This window comes from Lolium perenne, chromosome 6, assembly GCF_019359855.2.
Source record: "Lolium perenne isolate Kyuss_39 chromosome 6, Kyuss_2.0, whole genome shotgun sequence".
NCBI lineage: Eukaryota > Viridiplantae > Streptophyta > Magnoliopsida > Poales > Poaceae > Lolium > Lolium perenne.
The window spans coordinates 188,885,449-188,902,147 of NC_067249.2; the positions used below are offsets into that span (position 1 = coordinate 188,885,449).

Below are 16,699 nucleotides of genomic sequence, written 5' to 3' on the forward strand. Positions count from 1 at the left end.
AAAGGTAGGCGACGGGTTTTAGGCTTCCGAGCCGCTGACGCGTCAGGCCCGCGTCGGTTCGCCTCGCTTTTCGTTATGTCCGGCGTGCCCGGAGCGTCCCCTGTGGGACGGGGACGGGCTCGGGGCGCCGGACACCGTATGGGGGCGCGCCGGAAAAAAATGGGCTTTGGGAGACGCGGCTGGAACGGTTTTTTGTTTCGGCGCGACCTAAATCCCTTTGGGATACGGTTTGGGGACGCGGCTGGAGATGCTCTTAAGCTAGTGACAGAAAAAGATCTCCGTTGCAGAGGAGAAAACAAACATTATGGTAGCTAGATTTCGTTTCAGAGATTGAAATGACATGGACATATGGTCCTTCCCCCAACATATCTGCACCTTTCACATACGGCCAACAGATCAATTAGCAGGAATCAGCCGTCACGCCTCGTGCTGGGGGGTATCGCATCCAATCCTTGAGCATCTCTGCATCTTAATATTCGCCCATGTCGATATCCGTCCTGCATTGGCTTGGCTCGCGCCAGTATTTATATGCCCTGTGCCCTGTGCCCTGTGTGCTGCTTTGTGCATGCATCCTACAGTGCCTGGGATTCAGCTGAACATGCCAAGCTTTTGGAGGATGCAGAGGAGGGGCGCCTTGTCGAACGCCCTGTCTGTAAGTATATAAAAATAACAGTACATGATACATGCAATGTCGTTAGTAGCTTATCGTTTCAGTTTGATTTCTTACTTAGATCGTGGAGATGAATGTTCACATGGACTGTGAGGGCTGCGAGAGGCGAATAAGGAAGGCCATGACCCGGCTGGAAGGCACGTATTACGTTATTCCTAGTCTGAAAAATGGACGTGCATATATGTATACTGGTGTTGTTATGTTGACAGTAGGTTGTGCGTAGATGCAGGGGTGAGCACGGTGGAGATCGACATGGACACGCAGAAGGTGACGGTAACGGGGTATGTGGACCGGCGGAAGGTGCTCCGGGCGGCGCGGCGCATGGGTCGGGCGGCGGAGTTCTGGCCATGGCCGTACGACGGCGAGTACTACCCTTTCGCCATCCAGTACCTGGAGGACGACACCTACATGCCCACGCACAAGTACTACCTCCACGGCTACAACGACCCGGTAGTGGGCTACTACCCCAGCCACGCCTTCACGCACGTCCTCGACGACCAGGCGCTCGCGCTCTTCAACGAGGACAATGTCCACGCCTGCACCGTAATGTGATTACAGCCGTAACTTAAAAAAAACTAAAACTGAAATAGTTCTTATGATCAACTGGTAATCAATCTATTAATCGATGAAAGAACAAAATAATTTGGAGGTTGTGCCCCAATAGGCCGGGGTGGATATCGAGCCATCGATTCACCTCTACTCAACTCACAAATACTCGTTTGTTAACGAGCTTGCTTAATTCAACTCATTAAAATGATGAGCTTAGAACTCCAGATCGACTTGGTAAATATTCAAGTTGGTTCAATAACCTTGATGACGAGTAAGAGCACAAGAAGGATATTTCGTCATCTATGCCTCTTCATGTAGATTTTGGCAAATTAACCTGTTAATATATGCTTGGCCTACTAATTCTGGTTTTTCTTTAGTATTGTCTAATGTATGAGCTAGTATATAACCGTATGGATATTAACGAGAACTCGACTCATTTAACTCATTTTTAGCAAGCCAAAAATATCAATTTGGCTTGGCTCTTCTGTGTCCGAGTTCGAGCGAAGTGAGCCGAGTTTCCGAGTTCATTTCCACCCCTAGTCATGCATACCAGGAGCACCTTGTTTTTGGCTAAGAAAAAACCTCAAACAAGGAGAACAACGAACAATACCATGTATTAATTCGCTACTGTATCCTTTTGAACAGGCCACTCGATGGGAACATAAGCTAGACGATGTTGTTTCACATCACAGAGCATAAACAAGAAAGTTGCTGTAAAAGTTGAACTGCTCGATGCTAGTGCACAATGTTCCTTAAGATATCTGCAATTGTAAATATGTAGTCTTGTCTCCGGATTGGACAACATCCGCAGGACAAGAAAATGATGCTTTCTGTTCAAGTTGTGCAAGTGTCCTCTAACCAGATGTGACGATTCACAACAATCGTGAAGGTTGCAGGAATATATTCTTGTGCTACTGCAGTGTCAAGTTCGTAGAGACAGATGCACACGAAGAGAACTGAAGTTCGAACATTCCTTGTTCTCGGATTACAGAAACATGCCTTTTGCGTGTGACAAGTTACAATTTACCCGTGCTCTGGTCACCCCTTGCAGGTTTTTTCTTTTATTTACTTTTTTTTTTGCAAAAGATTTTGGCATTAAAGAATGTACGACAGTATAAAACACCTTAACAAAAATTAAAATTACAATAAAATCCTTGAGATGTCCTTCGTCTTTAACCTCTAGACTAGACCGGTCGACAGCGTACCCGCTACCGCTCCTTCCTGAGCCGGCATGGCGTTGTTGGTTGTGAACGGAAGTCGTCGAACGGGCCTAGTAGACCACATCCGTTCAGGAGATGAAGAGGAAGAAGGAACCACCGATGAAGCTCCTTGACGATTTGGAGTTCCTCACAGCCAAAAGCCTTCAAGAACCACACCACTTCCACAAGATTCTCGATGTTGCCGCTACCATCTGAGCGCCGCCCCAACAAACCTTAACCCATAACACCAGAAATCGGAGCCCCTTCCGCCAACGAGGACCGAGATTCGCTGTGCCTCCATGGCCCGAAGGCCAGAGAGACGGGCAAATCAGTGGATGCCAATGGGAGACGGAGAAACCCCAATGTCTGTGTAGGGAGCTCTCGAGACGAAGGGCTACACTTGAATGCCTGTTTTTTTAAGCACTACAGGGTCCCAAAGGACATAGAGCTGGCATTATAGTAAGAGGCAGAACTCAAACACACCACAAGTTTCATTACAAAGGGGTACAAAGCGGTCTCAAGCATTGAAGCAATAGTGTTATACTAAAAACACGGTTACAACACATCTCAACTTATACTTCAAACTACTAGTGCTAATATGCACATGTTGACAAATGACAATAGGCTACTAAAAAGATACGTCTTCTAAGCGAAAGAAGGTCAAGCGAGAACTCAGCCTGAAGAACCTGCAACTGTATTTTTCAAAGGCCTCTTGCAGTCTCGCCAACGGTTGAGCCACTCAGCAATCGCGTTGGCACACGTATATGAGGTGACAAATTGAGCTGTAGATCAATAATATGCATCATCGAGCTTCAATTGTTCATTAGTTTTGTCTGCAAATATGTGCTGATGGTGACCTAAAACCTTTGAATTGAATATTCGGTGTAAACTTCTAGCACTCCTATAAAAGCACCAAATAATCAACTTTTACATGTAGAACAGTTCAGCTATTTACTAATCGCCTGACGGCAAGGTCTAATCTCCCATGGTACTGGTCGTCTGGCTTGTACGACAACAATTCAAATGCCCTAAGATAAGAGGTTGGTGAGTTGGTCTATATATCCCAAAAAAATACAAGACAAAATCAAATTGATTCATGATTCATATCATCATAAGTTCAAAAGCTGTCCATATTGCTGGACGTTCGTCGTCTGGTCGATGTCAACTCTGCAGCACCAAGAGCCACACATCTTTTCTAGAATTCTAGCCAACCAACAGCATATGACACCGGCAACAAGTACAGAAATACTCCGTATAAGCTGGACTCTGAACCGGACCGCGTCGGATCAATCATCATCAATAACCAAACACCAAAACCTGTGCTTACCCAACTTGGCCAGCCGCTACAGCAGCGTGTCGTCGCGGACTCGGAGTCCCAATTCTGGCCAAGAACGCGGCCGCAAATATAACCGGAGCGCGGCCGCACCGCTACCAAACACCTCGGCGCGGCTGCTATCCTCCCGAGTCCTGTTCGAGCCACGCGAGCCGTCCCTACAAATCCACGTCGGCGCCGCCACCACCGCGATTTCTTGAGCCACCCGAAATTTCTGCCCGGAGAGGAAGGCCTTCTGTCTCCTTTTTGAGGGAACCTCCGTGCAGCCCCGGCGGCGATGGCGATGGCGGCGGCAGCGCCGGCGCCGATTGCCCTGCCGCCGGCCCTGGCGGGGTGGTGGGAGCACGTGAACGGCTCGCCGGCGTGGCAGGACGGCATCTTCTGGGCCCTCGGCATCCTCTACGGCCTCGTCGCGGCTTCCTCCTTCGTAAGCATCTTATTACTTATCTGTCCTCCCTCCCCGATAAACCTGTACTGCTCCTACTGCTAGGTTGGTGCCCCGATGCCAAGGCAGGGGAATAAAGGGTTGATTATCCTGCCTATTCGGTAGGTGCGCGAATAAATTTGTGATGTCGCACTTCACAAACAGCGATTTCACTTGGGAATAAAGAGGGGTTCTTTGTTAGCTTTGTGGCTGTGTTTTGCATCCGAACCTTGTGAAAGCTGACAATGAGGGACGAATAGAATACTGCAGACTTTAGGTCGATCAAGGGGAAAATTGTGATTCGGCATATATACTCGTGTTTATTGCTATGCGTATATGTTTCTAATCCATGAAAACCTTGCTGGATAAGAATGTGTGTATAGCATGAACTGCAAATAATGCGTTGGTTCCTTGCAGAAAAGGCAATAAATACCTTAGATAGCAAGGTTTTCACTTGTCGTGTGCACATGTCAATGTTCACAGTTTGATGAATAAATTTACCTGAGGAAGAGAAAGCGATACTAACAGCAAGCCATATGTGCAGATACAAGTCGCCAGGATACAGCACAGAGTTCCTGAATATGGATGGACAACACAAAAGGTCTTCCAATTCCTCAATTTCGTGGTTAATGGAGGTATATGCATGCTTCAGTCTCAACTGGGCTACAACTTGCAAGCTCGTATATATCTCTTGTGATGCTAAACATTACTCTCTTGCTAATCTGCAGCGAGGTGTTCTATCTTTGCTTTCCGTCGCCAAGTGCAACTAGTGAACCCTGAGGTTTGTATTCATTCGCTATTTTCTGCCATTGAAATAATGCTTTCAATTTGATTGACCAGGGTTATTTTCCCCATGTTTTTTGTGTATCAGATCTTTCAGCATGTTATTCTTGATCTGCCGGGGCTTGCATTCTTCACTACCTATGCAATGTTGGCACTTTTCTGGGCCGAAATATCTTATCAAGCACGTGGTCTAGACACTGATGGCCTCAGATCTGGTTTCTACACCATTAATGCTGTCATCTATGCATTACAGGTAAGGCAGGTTCACTGTAATTCTGTATTGCTTGTTAAGTTTGTGCAACTGTCATAGGGTTTGTTTCTGCTAGACAATATTACATGTGTCAGGCTGATCATATTTGTTCTTTTTTTTGGACTGGGGAATTCCATTATAAGAATTAAATGTGAATTCTCCCTACAACATTTGTTTCTGAGAATGAACTCCGTACAACATGGAAAACGAGGATACACTCTTCTCTTTCTTTTTTTCTGAACAAAGATACACATGCTATTGCTAGCTCATATCTGAAAAAGAAAAATAGTAATAATGTTAGTCCTTCATTCATCTTTCCTTGCAGTCTTGATGGTTGACTTTTTAAAAAATTCAATATGACCTCTCATGTATCTGCTCTACCTGAGTTCTACTTCATTTATTCTTCTGGTTATCCGTGTTTATTCGTGTATTCAGTCACTATTAGACTGCCTTGTCTCAATATACTCACGTATATTTACTTCTTCAGGTTTTGGTGTGGGTATTACTGTGGTTGAATCCAAATCCATCTATGCTTATCCTTTCAAAGTTATTCATTGCGGGCCTGTCCTTTTCTGCTGCTCTGGGTTTTCTGCTTTATGGAGGGAGGTAAGATTAAGAAGAACAATCGATGTCTCTTAAGAAAGTTTAAACTGTCATGCATTTGGATCATGTTTTCAGTTAAACTAATCAGGCAGTTTAGTTTGTTTAGTACTTTAGACTATCTGCATTAGTTCAGGGTTTCTATTACTCCCTCCGATTCATATTAGTTGACACTTATATAGATGTATCTTGACACGTTTTAACTGTAGATATATCTATTTTAGTGGCAAGTAATATAACTGTAATATCACATTATAAGTTGTATTCATGTGCTCCTGATTTGATTGGCAGACTATTCCTCATGTTAAAACGTTTCCCTATCGAGTCTAAAGGGAGGCAACAAAAGTTGAGCGAGGTTGGCAAAGTCGCCGCTATATGTTCCTGCTGTTTTTTGGCACGATGTGTAATGGTAAGGATTTCTGTCCTCTAATAGTCAAACACTATTCCGAGTCCATTACTTCATTTCACACAATTTTTGTAATACGCTTTTGCTTTTTTACAGATGTGTTTCGATGCTTTCGACAAAGAAGCTGATCTGGATGTTCTTTACCATCCAATTCTGAATTTTTTCTATTACTTGGTATGTGTAACCCATACAATCATGGAGTCATCTCCTTATTTTAGTCTTTCCTAGTCTGAGCTTCAAATTCAGGTTTGTTTCATAGCTCTAACTTGCTGTTACCCCTTTTTCCACAGCTTGTTGAAATTCTTCCGTCAGCTCTTGTGCTGTTCATTCTGAGGAGAATCCCTTCGAAACTACGTCTCTCACATTATCATCCCCTGAGCAGCGGCTAGAGATTAAGGCGTGGTATTCTTATCATCTGAAATTAGAGATTCTGCAGCATTGCAACCCCGAGAGTCGACAAAGGCTACCCTATGTTTTTAACCCTCGTTCAAAATGTGTATAGCTATGAGATCTGAAATCTACACGTAACCTTACCTCCTGTAGCCGCTAACCTTTGTAGTTCAAGGTGCTAATTTCGTGTAATTATTCTCGTTAATAACTATTATTATTAGAAATCAAACATGAGCAAGCAAAATTCCTCACGGACCTGTATTGTACCACCTCCGTTCCTATTTAATTGATGCTGCTTAACACATGAGTCTGCCTTCTGTATGCGCACCACCTGTGTCAATTTAAACCGACCGGAGGGAGTAGAACAGAAAATCTGAGAGGGTACAGAGTAGATGGTGGATCAAACAACATTAAACTTCTAAAGTACATTGCTTTTTGTTTCTCAAGAAACATTTAATAGTACCAAACGAAAAAACAATTACCACAATATAGCTGTTTGATCAACATTCAAAAATATCATGATTCACGCACATCAGATTTGCAAAGTTCAGGCAAACAACAAAAGAAAACTGCCTCAGCGCCATGACAAAGCCCAAACAAAAAACAAAGAGGCCCTTAGTTGAACCTAGTATTTTTAGGCTTTGCGCTTGGAACTGAATGAGTAGTTTATTTTTGCATTCTTTCAATCTAAATGTGTAATATTTTTAAAACACTTATTCACCATCTTGATGCGACATCTTGACCTTTCATCCACTCCGACGTTCTGCTTCCCCAAAAGCTGGAGCCACAGGAGGATGGCTATGTCGGCTTTTTCATTCCAACGGCTAGGAGATCCCCTCGCATTTGCATGATCCAAACTACCCAGCGAACACGCCGGGCTACTGGGCCGCCCTACGCAAAGGTCACGACGCAGCTGCTGCCACATGGCCATTCCGCTGATTTGGATGACATGCCGGGCCTCATGATGATGCACTACGACGACGAGTAGGCTAGGTTTAGATTAGTGTTTGGTTTAAATTCCGTTCAAACTCTCCTGTAAAAATTTCTAAAATTTAAATGAAATTATATGTTACCCAACTTAGTGTTTGGTCTTTTCTTTCATTTTTTTTTGGTTTGATCTTGGTGTTTCATGTTCTGTTTTTGGTCATGTTTTTCTCCATCCATCCCATCAAGTCTGTAGAGCAGTGAACAGAATAGTGGTAGGCGTGGTGCCACCTACCACGAGGCTGCTAACAAACGTACCAACCCAAATTTCAATTCTTTTCTCCACCAAACCAAACTCCGCCGTTGCTCCACCACCCCTGTTCGTTCGTCGCTTGCAAACTCAAACCTTGGCAATCTCCGCGCCGCAAACCCTAGCCGCCGCCATGGCCTTCCTCGCCGGCGCATCCTCCATCCGCAGCCCCTTCGCCGTCGCCTTCCCCTCCCGACGACGGTACGATCTCCCGACGGTTGTCAAAGCCGCCGCCGCCAGCTCCAATTCGGTCTCCCCCCACCCCCTCATCTCCTCCCTCCGCCTCGCCGCCTCCGCCGCGGTCCTCCTCGCGGCCACCTCCCCGGCCATCGCCTGCACGCCCTCCCCGCCCCCTCCCCCCGCCCTCACCGCCACCGTCTCACCCGATGACGCCGTCCAGGACGACTCCGAGTCCCACCCCTTCGAGAAGCTCATCGTCGAGACCGCCGCCCTCTCCCGTCTCGGCGGCGCGGAGGCCGCGCTGGCCCGCCTCTCCGCCGCCGGGGTCGGCGAGCACTGCGCCCGCCTCCTCGCCGCGCAGGCGCTCTTCGTGGACGGCAAGGTGGACGAGGCGATCGCCGCCTTCGAGGAGCTCGCGCGGGAGGACCCCGGCGACTACCGGCCCCTGTTCTGCCAGGGCGTGCTGTACTCTGTTCTAGGCAGGGCGGCGGAGTCGGAATCAATGATGAAGCGCTGCCAGGTGATCGCCGGCGACAAGTTCGCCGCTAATTTCACAATGCCGGTCTCAGAAGCAGAGCCAGAGGCCGAGCCCATGGCGGAGAAGGCGGAGGGGGAAGCAGAAACTGAGGCACAGTCAGAGTCAGAGTCTGTGACAGAGAAGATCGAAACAGAGGCGGAAGGGGAGAAGCTGTGAGTGGATTTTGGAGGTGTGATCCCTAAATAAGGTAGGCATTTAGTCTTTTCCGTTGAAAGAAAAATATAGGATTGAATGCACAATGCTCTAGTCATACCATATAATCATACAAACAAAGAGAAATTCGAAATGGCGTTGCCTGTTTTGCGATTCTGATATGTAGACCACGAGAAAAGATATTCAATGTAGATGTCTGAGAATAAGTCGAAGCGATCATGTCGATTTTGAGGTTCTTGATGAGTATCCCTTACACCACTAATTTTACTGGCATGAACACATTGCTTTGATTTACTTGTTCTCTGGTTGAATGCCCTGGATCATGGTGAAATTACTGGGGTGTAATGTCAGAAAGTAAAAAAAACTCCTGACTCTGAAGTGTGTAGCATAGTTTGGCATACCAGGCTTTTGTACTTCAGATTGCCATCTATGTAAGCGGCTTCTCGAGCAGCGCAGAGAGGTACCACTCGTTCAACTTGATGCCCCGGTCTAGCTTCCGGCCGGCATTCCACCTCACCTTGTTAAAACCAATCCGTTCGAACATGGGCACATACGTTGTGTCGGCCGGCATTCCACCTCACCTTGTTAAAACCAATCCGTTCGAACATGGGCACATACGTTGTGTTCATCTGTGTGCCAATGCAGAAGAAGTGGTCAAGCCAGAACAATCCTCCAGGCCTCAGCAACCTGTAGATGTCAAACAATGCAAACTCAAGGATCAGGTCCGGGATCCAGTGGCTGAGCACATGCATGGAGTGCACGATGTCGAGCGTGTTGTCGAAGAAGGGCAGCCGGTGCGCGATGCTGAGGTGCATGGGCACAAGACCTCGCGATGCAATGAAGCTGTTGAACGGGCCGTCGAAGTTCATAGAGGTGGTCACCACGGTCACCCCACGCTCCTGCATCCGTGCAGCGAACGTGCCAGACCCGCCGCCGATGTCGAGCCCAATGCGCACCGTGCCATTCGGCTTTGTCGCAAGAACGGTGTCGATTGAGTAGTTTAGTGCGTCGCCGTCGCGCGTCCACCGGCTCTTCTCCCTTCCGTGGAGCAAGTCGAAGCAGTCTTTGCAGTCATAGAAACCATTGGTCTTGCCACGGTTCACCAGGCAGGAGTAGTTCTTGCACGTGTAAGCGTCCCATACGATGCTGGTGTCTGGCGGAATGGACCACAGGCTTGCTGGCAGCGGCGTCGGCTCGATGTACCCTGCAGGTGATCTTGGCCGGCAACGCCGCCGTGGAAGTGGCTCACATCCCTTGAGCATAAGCTGCTGCGTGAACTGCTCGTCGGACGGGCACTCACCGCCAGGCTGATAGTTCATGTAGCGCTTCAGCTCATCCGGGAAACGGCGGCAAGCTTGCCCCATTGTCAGGAACAACTCGTCGGTTCCCAGGTTCCGCATGAAGCCCAATGGCAGCTTGTGGGGGCCGACGGCCAGCTTGAGCTCGCCTGTAAGCTCCCTATCGGCCGCCACTTGCTTCTGCTCATCCCCGGCGGCAAAATTGTTGCTGGCATTGGCTCTGTTGCCAAGGAGCATATCGACGAGGGAGTTGGCCATGGTGAGGCGGTTGTGCAGGTGCACGAGCTCGTCATGGCTCGCGGACAGGGCGTACTCTGTAATGTTGAAGTCAATGAGAGACATCTTATTTGACCTCCAGAAGGGCATGCGCTGGTGGCGCTCACCAAAGCGAATGCCGATTACAGAGCTGGCGTCGGAGAAGAGGAGGACGGAGGCAGTGTTGGTGGCAACGATGAGAAGTAGTACCAGGGCCTTGGACCTGCAGCTCTTGTGCTGCTGATCTACAGGATTCCTGGACATGTGGTAGTCGATGCTGCGCATGTTGCAACGGCAACTGATCAAGTGAAGCACCACAAACTTGCTTCTTGAGTTGTACAATATATGAGATAGCAAGAAGAATGATGCAGCGAGGGTCCTTTATACTAGAACTGCTGCTATCCAAAACTTTGTAAAATAAGTTTAGAGTCCAACCTCGTTGCTTCACAAGTGAGCAAAGTACATGGGCTCTAGTTTAGTTAGAATCTCGTGATTCAACGTCTAGTATGATTAGGTTAGGAGGATCGGCCACTGAAACTGGGCGCTCAAGATGATCCGGTAAGCTTTGACTCCGCAGTTATGATATTTGTCTGAATCTGCACGGCATCCTGGTTCATGGCCTGTATCAAGTTGTTGCATTTCTTTTACAGTTTGTGACTGCAAAGTGTCATTTGTACTCATCTCGGCGAGGACACTGTTTAAACTTTATTATAAAACACGCGTAGTTGCGAACTGGCAAATCTTCCGCCAGATTCGAGAATTCTGTCCTGTCTGTTCACTGTTGCAACCTAAGCATTTGTTACCTCCTCCTGGGTGAAGTCATCTCCAATAGTCGAATAAAAACTATATGTTGCATATCTAGAGCAGGATTTTTCTTGCCCTTTGAACTGAAGAACTTCTATGTATGAAGTGTGGTTGTTTCACAATTACAAACAGCTAGCAACAGAATCTCGGCCAATGCAAAGTCCTTGGCAGAAAATTATCCATGCGAGTGGGCTCCTCCAGGGGGGTCTGATCTCGCCAGTGCTTTTTGTGTTAAGCATGGAGGTTCTCATTGCCTTGATCAGGAAAGCAACGGACGCAAACCTCTCCTCAGGCCTGGCTGGGTGATCTGCTACACAACGACTTTCCATCTTTGCCGATGACGATGTGCTGTTTGTGAAGCCCATGCAACAGAGTTGGAATCGGTGCAATGCATCTTGGCAGCGTGCATCAGGGCTGTGTGTCAACTACGTACAATAAATCCGTCTGCAACCCTAATAAGATGAACACGATGGTGAACTGGTCACTCTAGTGTTGAACTGTCCTTGAAGAACTTTCCTATGTGATATCTAGGACTTCAGTTAGCACTGAGGCCTCTAACAAAAGCAGAACGGCAGCCAATGTTGGATTCAGTTGCTGCATTTATGCCAGCCTTGCAGCCTGACAGATGGGCTTAATACATCACTTACTGATTGCAGAACAGATATATGGCAGCGTGCATTTTTCTCGGCAGCAACAGATGAATTGAGTCGATTCTCAAGAAACAAAAAAAAAAAAAACAGATGAATTCAGTGGCGGCAGTGCTTAGTTGCTGGGCACCAAGTATGCAAACCACACTGCTGTGATGGCCAGGAGTCAAGAATCTGAGACTTCAGTGTTTTTGCTTAGCCACTCAGATGAGAGTGGCTAAGGAGGAGCGCTCTCCTCCTATGCGACCTTGGCAATGCCTAGCCATGCCTAAAAACATCATGATGTCAACGTGTGTTCCACAGTCTCATCAGGATCAGGGTGGATGATGGCTCCAATATCTACTTATGGAAATACCAGGAATTGCAATGCAAGAGCAGTGCTGTAGATGGGTAACTGACATTGCAACTGATTCAGTGTGTTCAACTTTGGGTCGTGGTTTCGAGAACTAAGCTTAATGAGTTTCATGTTGAATTCACCTGGCCTTGGTCTGTTGGTCACCCTCGCATCAACACTCAACCAGATCTACTTACGAGATGCTGCAGCAAGGATGAATTTCCTTCGAGGTAGCTAACCGTACATTAAAAATGGAGCTTCTCTCAAGTGCTAAATCCTCATGTGGCTAATGCTGCAATAAAGGATTTGGACTACCAGCCGTCGCTTCAGACATATACTGTAGGAGCAACTTGCAGCGTTCTTTGTATACCTCAAGGAAGAGGAAGTAGACACATCGTCATGCAATGCGCGTATGCAAGGCCAGTAGGGCATGCCTGCCTCCTTCGCCTGAACATGACAGAGGACTGCAGCTTTCTGAGCAGAGTCTCTCATCAAGGATTCTAGATGAGTTCAGTCAATGGATCATGGCTAGGAGAGAATAACTGGTGTGCTTGAATGTAATGTGAGAAACTAGTGTCAGTATGTAGGTGTGTTGTGGGTATACTTCATAGGTGTACCATCGACAGTGCCTAGATCCGGCAAGCCCGGGTGGCCCACAGATGGTGATGAGGCATGTGGTCCATCGGGCGGCCCAGTTGCTGTTGATCATGAAGGAAGAAGTCCGACCCAGGATCAGTAAGACGGATCCGTACCGACATTAGGAGGAACCCGGATCCGTGGAGGCCCATGAGGAACTCGGATCCAGTACGACGTATATGGAAGGCGGATCCGTGACGTGCACGGCAAGATATTGTACCGTAGCTAGGCTATCTGTAATCCGGCTAGGACTCTCCATGTAAACCCTAGATCCGTGCGCCTTTATAAGACGGATCCCGGGAGCCCTAGAGGCACAACCACAACTCATTGTAACAACGCGAAAGCGCCCAGATAATTCCAGACAAGCAGCAGTAGGCCCTGTCATCGTGCAGGTGTTCCGAAGCTGGGTAACTCGCGTACCACCGTCCCGTGTGCACTCCGCCCTATGGCCCCTACTTCTTCTCCCCCTCGTGAGGATCCCTCCTCCGAGGTACCGTCGAATAGGCAACGATAGTTGGCGCCCACCGTGGGGCCTGTGGCGTCTGGATGCCGGAACCGGGAGGGTTCCGCCATGGGAAGCTACGACGACACCATCGCTGTGGGGCGCGTCCTCTACGCCGGAAATCTGCCGATCGTCCCTCCGGATGAGTGTTGGATTCCGGCTAGAACAAACCCCGTCAAGCTCTCCATCGTCCCAATTGGCGGCATACACATCTTCATCGGGGAAACCGTCGATTCCGACGGAAACCCACTGGTAAGTAACGCAGACGCGACCGCCGCAGAGCTGGATGCTGTCGCGAAGATCCGATCTGAGATGCAGGAGCTTCCTAAGGAAGATTCCACCTTGGATCTGGAATTTTCAAAGCCCACCCAATCCGCCCCTGTGCAGGAAACAACGGTGGAAGACCAATGCAGATCCGCCTGGGTCTCCCAGGTGTTAGAAAAGCAGAGGTGCCACTTCGTACACTTCTTGGCCCATACCGCCGGAACCGCCCCTCAAGAAAACGGAGCTGGTCCTGGCAGGTAGAGGCACCGGAAAACGGCGCAGATCCGGATCAGCCGAGCTCACGGAGAAAGCGTAGCTCCGGTTGAAGAGTCGATTTTGGGCAATCGAGCCCAATTTCGGAGATACCCTCCATGGATATCGACGAGTTCAACCGCAAGCTAGGGAGTACGGTTTCGGTGATCAGCCCGAAGTCGACTCCGCCCAGCCTAAGCAGGTTCTCGCAACGGTAGCAGCGCTGGGACAAACTGGATCTGAAGAGCCAACCAGCCAATCCGACCCTCAACCATCCCAACAAGGATCTCCAATGTCTCGGGTGCGACCCCACAGGGATTCTTCTTCAGAGGAACTCCTGTCAGCTGAGGAGATGGTGGCGCGAGCAGTTCTTAACAAACCTATAACCCCGGGCGACGCCGCAGATCTAGAGGCTCTAGAGGCCACTAGACAGGAAATGCTGGCCACAGCCAAGAAGCTCGCCGATACCGAAGCCGCATTAAGGGAAGAAAGGGAGCAAGCTGCAGGTTTGGCGGACCAATTTGACAGACAGGATCGCGAAATTACTGCCACACTCGAGCAGGTCAAGAGCATGGCGAAAGAGTGGGAAGTAAAGATGACCTATGCGCAGGCGGAGGCCGATCGAATTGTTAGAGAAGCAATTCCGCCTCGCAGGATCAACTTCGCCACGCCCGCAGAGCACCGGCCGCTGGAAACCCCAAAGGACAACATGCTAAAAGCTGCGGAGCTGTTGAAGAAGAAGGACGAAGAGGTTGATATCAACTACCTCCACACACTTGTCGCTTCAGCAATGCAGCAGCAAAGCAAGGCGGATACTTCGCGCAGGTTGGAATCCAATCCGGATAACTGTGTATCTACCGCGCAGAAGGACGCCCACGCCGATCGGCATCCCGATGACGAATCACACACCGGATCCTCGGAACGCAGAAGAAGAACCAGGGAACACCCAAATCCGATCCCCGTTCCGTCAAAGACGCCTTCGTCAGATCCAAGGAAGGGAAAGGACGCGATGTATCCTGGACGAGACAAATATCGCAACCCCTCTCCTCCGCCCAACGGTTACCCGCGACCCCCTCGCCGCCGTAGTCCAGCCGGAAACACCAGGCCCCCAGGGCATGGTGGAATTATTATCCGCGACAACGTGCTGCCAAGAAACAGAAACAGGGAGCGCTCGCCGGAACCTCGCCGGAACCAGAACAATGTTCATGAGCCCGAGCCCAGGAGGAGTCGGAATGAGGAGCGCGGCCCAGAGCCTCGCCGGAGCCGCGACCCAGAGCCTCGCCGGAGCCGCGACCCGGAGCCTCGCCGGAACGACCAGGGCAGCCAGCGCCATGGCGAAGGCAGCCACAGGAGCCGGAGCCAGCACCGGGAAGGCCGAGGAGAATCAGATGGCGGAAGCAAGAAATCGGACCGCCCACCTCGCAGGTCTCCCTCACCACCACCCAGCGGTGGCGGCGGAGGTGGAGGCGGAGGCGATGGCCGGAGATCTCGCTCTCGCTCAAAATCTCCTCGCCACGGCCCGCGCGACGCACGGGATCGCCTTAACGAATACAGAACCGACTACATTGGCCCAAAATGCTTTGGCAGGATGATTCGAGAGGAACCAAAGCCAAGGATGAATCTCAAGCTACCCGGAAATCTGAAGAATTATGATGGCACGGAAAGGCCGGATACCTGGATTGAGGATTACTATAATGCTGTAACCTTCGCCGGAGGAACCCCTAACATCGCCTGCCGCATGCTTCAGTTGTACCTTGTAGGTCCAGCCCGAATCTGCCTCGGTGACCTCGAGAAGAATTCCATCTTTTGCTGGTTTGACCTGAAGAACGCTTTCGAGAAACACTTCAGGGCACCTACAAGAGACCTGCCACAACAAGCGACACACGAGCATGTATCCAGAAGAAGGGCGAAACATCGAGGAATTTCCTCACCCGATGGTTGGCATGCAGAAACGAGTGCGAGAACGTCGACAACCGCACAGCAATGCACGCCTTCATCGGGGGCTTGCAGCGAGGAGGACTGCTACGACACAAGCTAACTTGCTTGGTCAATGCAAACAAACTGACGTTGGACGACATGATCACCATCGCCAGCGATCACACTGCCGCCGATGACGACGCAGGCGGAGATCTAGCAGCAACGGCAATTCCCCTGCATCAACAAAAGAAGAACCGTGACAACGGTAGCAGCAGCAGCCATAAGCGCAAGAACCCTGATGACCAGAAGAGTGGCGGATCCGAGATGGTCGCCATGGCATTTCAACGCGGAGGTTCAGGAGGCGGAAGAGGACGCGGACGTGGAGGCGGAGCCGGCAGGGGTCAGCAGCATACCTCTGAGGTCACAGCTGGCGGATCCCGCGCCCCGCAAACCTACGAGGAGTACAGAGACATGCCCTGCCTGGCCCACCTGGATCCGGTTACAGGGAAGTCCACTCACACCAACCGCAACTGCAAGTGGGTCAATGATCTAAAGAACGACCCGGAGGCAGGATACAAGCGCGCCCGGAAGCACCGCCCACGTGGCAAAGGTGGCAAGGGCAAGAACAAGGACAAAGAGGAAGATAGTTCCGAGGCGATGGATGAGGATGATAACTCACCGGATCCCAAGGCAGGATCCGCAGGTAAATCCAATCCATTCGATAAAAAAAGCGTGGGGGCTTACCACACTTTCCTCGGGACACCAACGGTACGCGCCTCCAAGTCAGCCACCCGGATCCTGAACGCCATAGTTCCGGCTGTGCCGCAGTACGTCAGGTGGTCGGAAATCCCGTGCACATTTGACAGGAAGGATCACCCTGCCATTGTGCCAAAAGAATGCTACGCCTTGGTTGTAAGCCCCCGCATAGACGGGTATGACTTCTCCAAGTGCCTCATGGATGGCGGAGCCAGCCTGAACATCATGTACCTGGAGACTCTAGAGCGGATGAACCTCACCAAGGAACAGCTCAAACACAGCACCACTTAGTTTCATGGCGTGGTTCCGGGTAAGAAGGCGAACT

At 49.7% G+C, this 16,699-nt stretch overlaps 4 protein-coding genes across 4 annotated transcripts; 3 read left to right on the forward strand and 1 right to left on the reverse strand.

The window, feature by feature from the left end:
• Positions 1 to 570: 570 nt before the first annotated feature.
• On the forward strand, positions 571 to 1,291 carry LOC127310152 (heavy metal-associated isoprenylated plant protein 45-like). Its single transcript, XM_071821610.1, has 3 exons — positions 571 to 652; positions 732 to 807; positions 900 to 1,291. The coding sequence occupies exons 1-3, from the start codon at positions 599 to 601 to the stop codon at positions 1,220 to 1,222; spliced, it is 453 nt and encodes a 150-aa protein (XP_071677711.1). The 5' UTR covers positions 571 to 598; the 3' UTR covers positions 1,223 to 1,291.
• A 2,484-nt stretch (positions 1,292 to 3,775) lies between these two features.
• LOC127306655 (tobamovirus multiplication protein 3) lies at positions 3,776 to 6,855 on the forward strand. Its single transcript, XM_051337319.2, has 8 exons — positions 3,776 to 4,178; positions 4,720 to 4,810; positions 4,904 to 4,956; positions 5,047 to 5,211; positions 5,696 to 5,814; positions 6,100 to 6,217; positions 6,311 to 6,388; positions 6,505 to 6,855. Exons 1-8 carry the CDS (start codon positions 4,029 to 4,031, stop codon positions 6,601 to 6,603), a joined length of 873 nt encoding a protein of 290 aa, XP_051193279.1. The 5' UTR covers positions 3,776 to 4,028; the 3' UTR covers positions 6,604 to 6,855.
• A 987-nt stretch (positions 6,856 to 7,842) lies between these two features.
• LOC127306654 (uncharacterized) lies at positions 7,843 to 8,971 on the forward strand. The gene has a single exon (XM_051337317.2). The coding sequence runs from the start codon at positions 7,972 to 7,974 to the stop codon at positions 8,710 to 8,712; it is 741 nt and encodes a 246-aa protein (XP_051193277.1). The 5' UTR covers positions 7,843 to 7,971; the 3' UTR covers positions 8,713 to 8,971.
• Positions 8,972 to 9,136: 165 nt separating this feature from the next.
• Positions 9,137 to 10,547, reverse strand: LOC127310151 (probable methyltransferase At1g29790). The gene is made up of 2 exons (XM_051340848.1): positions 9,291 to 10,547; positions 9,137 to 9,226 (listed from the first exon to the last, which is right to left on the reverse strand). The coding sequence occupies exons 1-2, from the start codon at positions 10,545 to 10,547 to the stop codon at positions 9,137 to 9,139; spliced, it is 1,347 nt and encodes a 448-aa protein (XP_051196808.1).
• Between the last annotated feature and the right edge of the window lie 6,152 nt (positions 10,548 to 16,699).

What these genes read in the sequence shown, in the direction of transcription:
- LOC127310152 (XM_071821610.1), top strand. Translation starts at nt 599, where the DNA reads ATGCCAAGCTTTTGGAGGATGCAGAGGAGGGGCGCCTTGTCGAACGCC. An exon ending in CCTTGTCGAACGCCCTGTCT is followed by an intron (nt 653 to 731) that starts GTAAGTATATAA and finishes TTTCTTACTTAG; the next exon opens with ATCGTGGAGATGAATGTTCA. An exon ending in GGCCATGACCCGGCTGGAAG is followed by an intron (nt 808 to 899) that starts GCACGTATTACG and finishes GCGTAGATGCAG; the next exon opens with GGGTGAGCACGGTGGAGATC.
- LOC127306655 (XM_051337319.2), top strand. Translation starts at nt 4,029, where the DNA reads ATGGCGATGGCGGCGGCAGCGCCGGCGCCGATTGCCCTGCCGCCGGCC. An exon ending in TGCAACTAGTGAACCCTGAG is followed by an intron (nt 4,957 to 5,046) that starts GTTTGTATTCAT and finishes TTTGTGTATCAG; the next exon opens with ATCTTTCAGCATGTTATTCT. An exon ending in CTGTCATCTATGCATTACAG is followed by an intron (nt 5,212 to 5,695) that starts GTAAGGCAGGTT and finishes TTACTTCTTCAG; the next exon opens with GTTTTGGTGTGGGTATTACT.
- LOC127306654 (XM_051337317.2), top strand. Translation starts at nt 7,972, where the DNA reads ATGGCCTTCCTCGCCGGCGCATCCTCCATCCGCAGCCCCTTCGCCGTC.
- LOC127310151 (XM_051340848.1), bottom strand. Translation starts at nt 10,547, where the DNA reads ATGCGCAGCATCGACTACCACATGTCCAGGAATCCTGTAGATCAGCAG. An exon ending in AACGGATTGGTTTTAACAAG is followed by an intron (nt 9,227 to 9,290) that starts GTGAGGTGGAAT and finishes GGTTTTAACAAG; the next exon opens with GTGAGGTGGAATGCCGGCCG.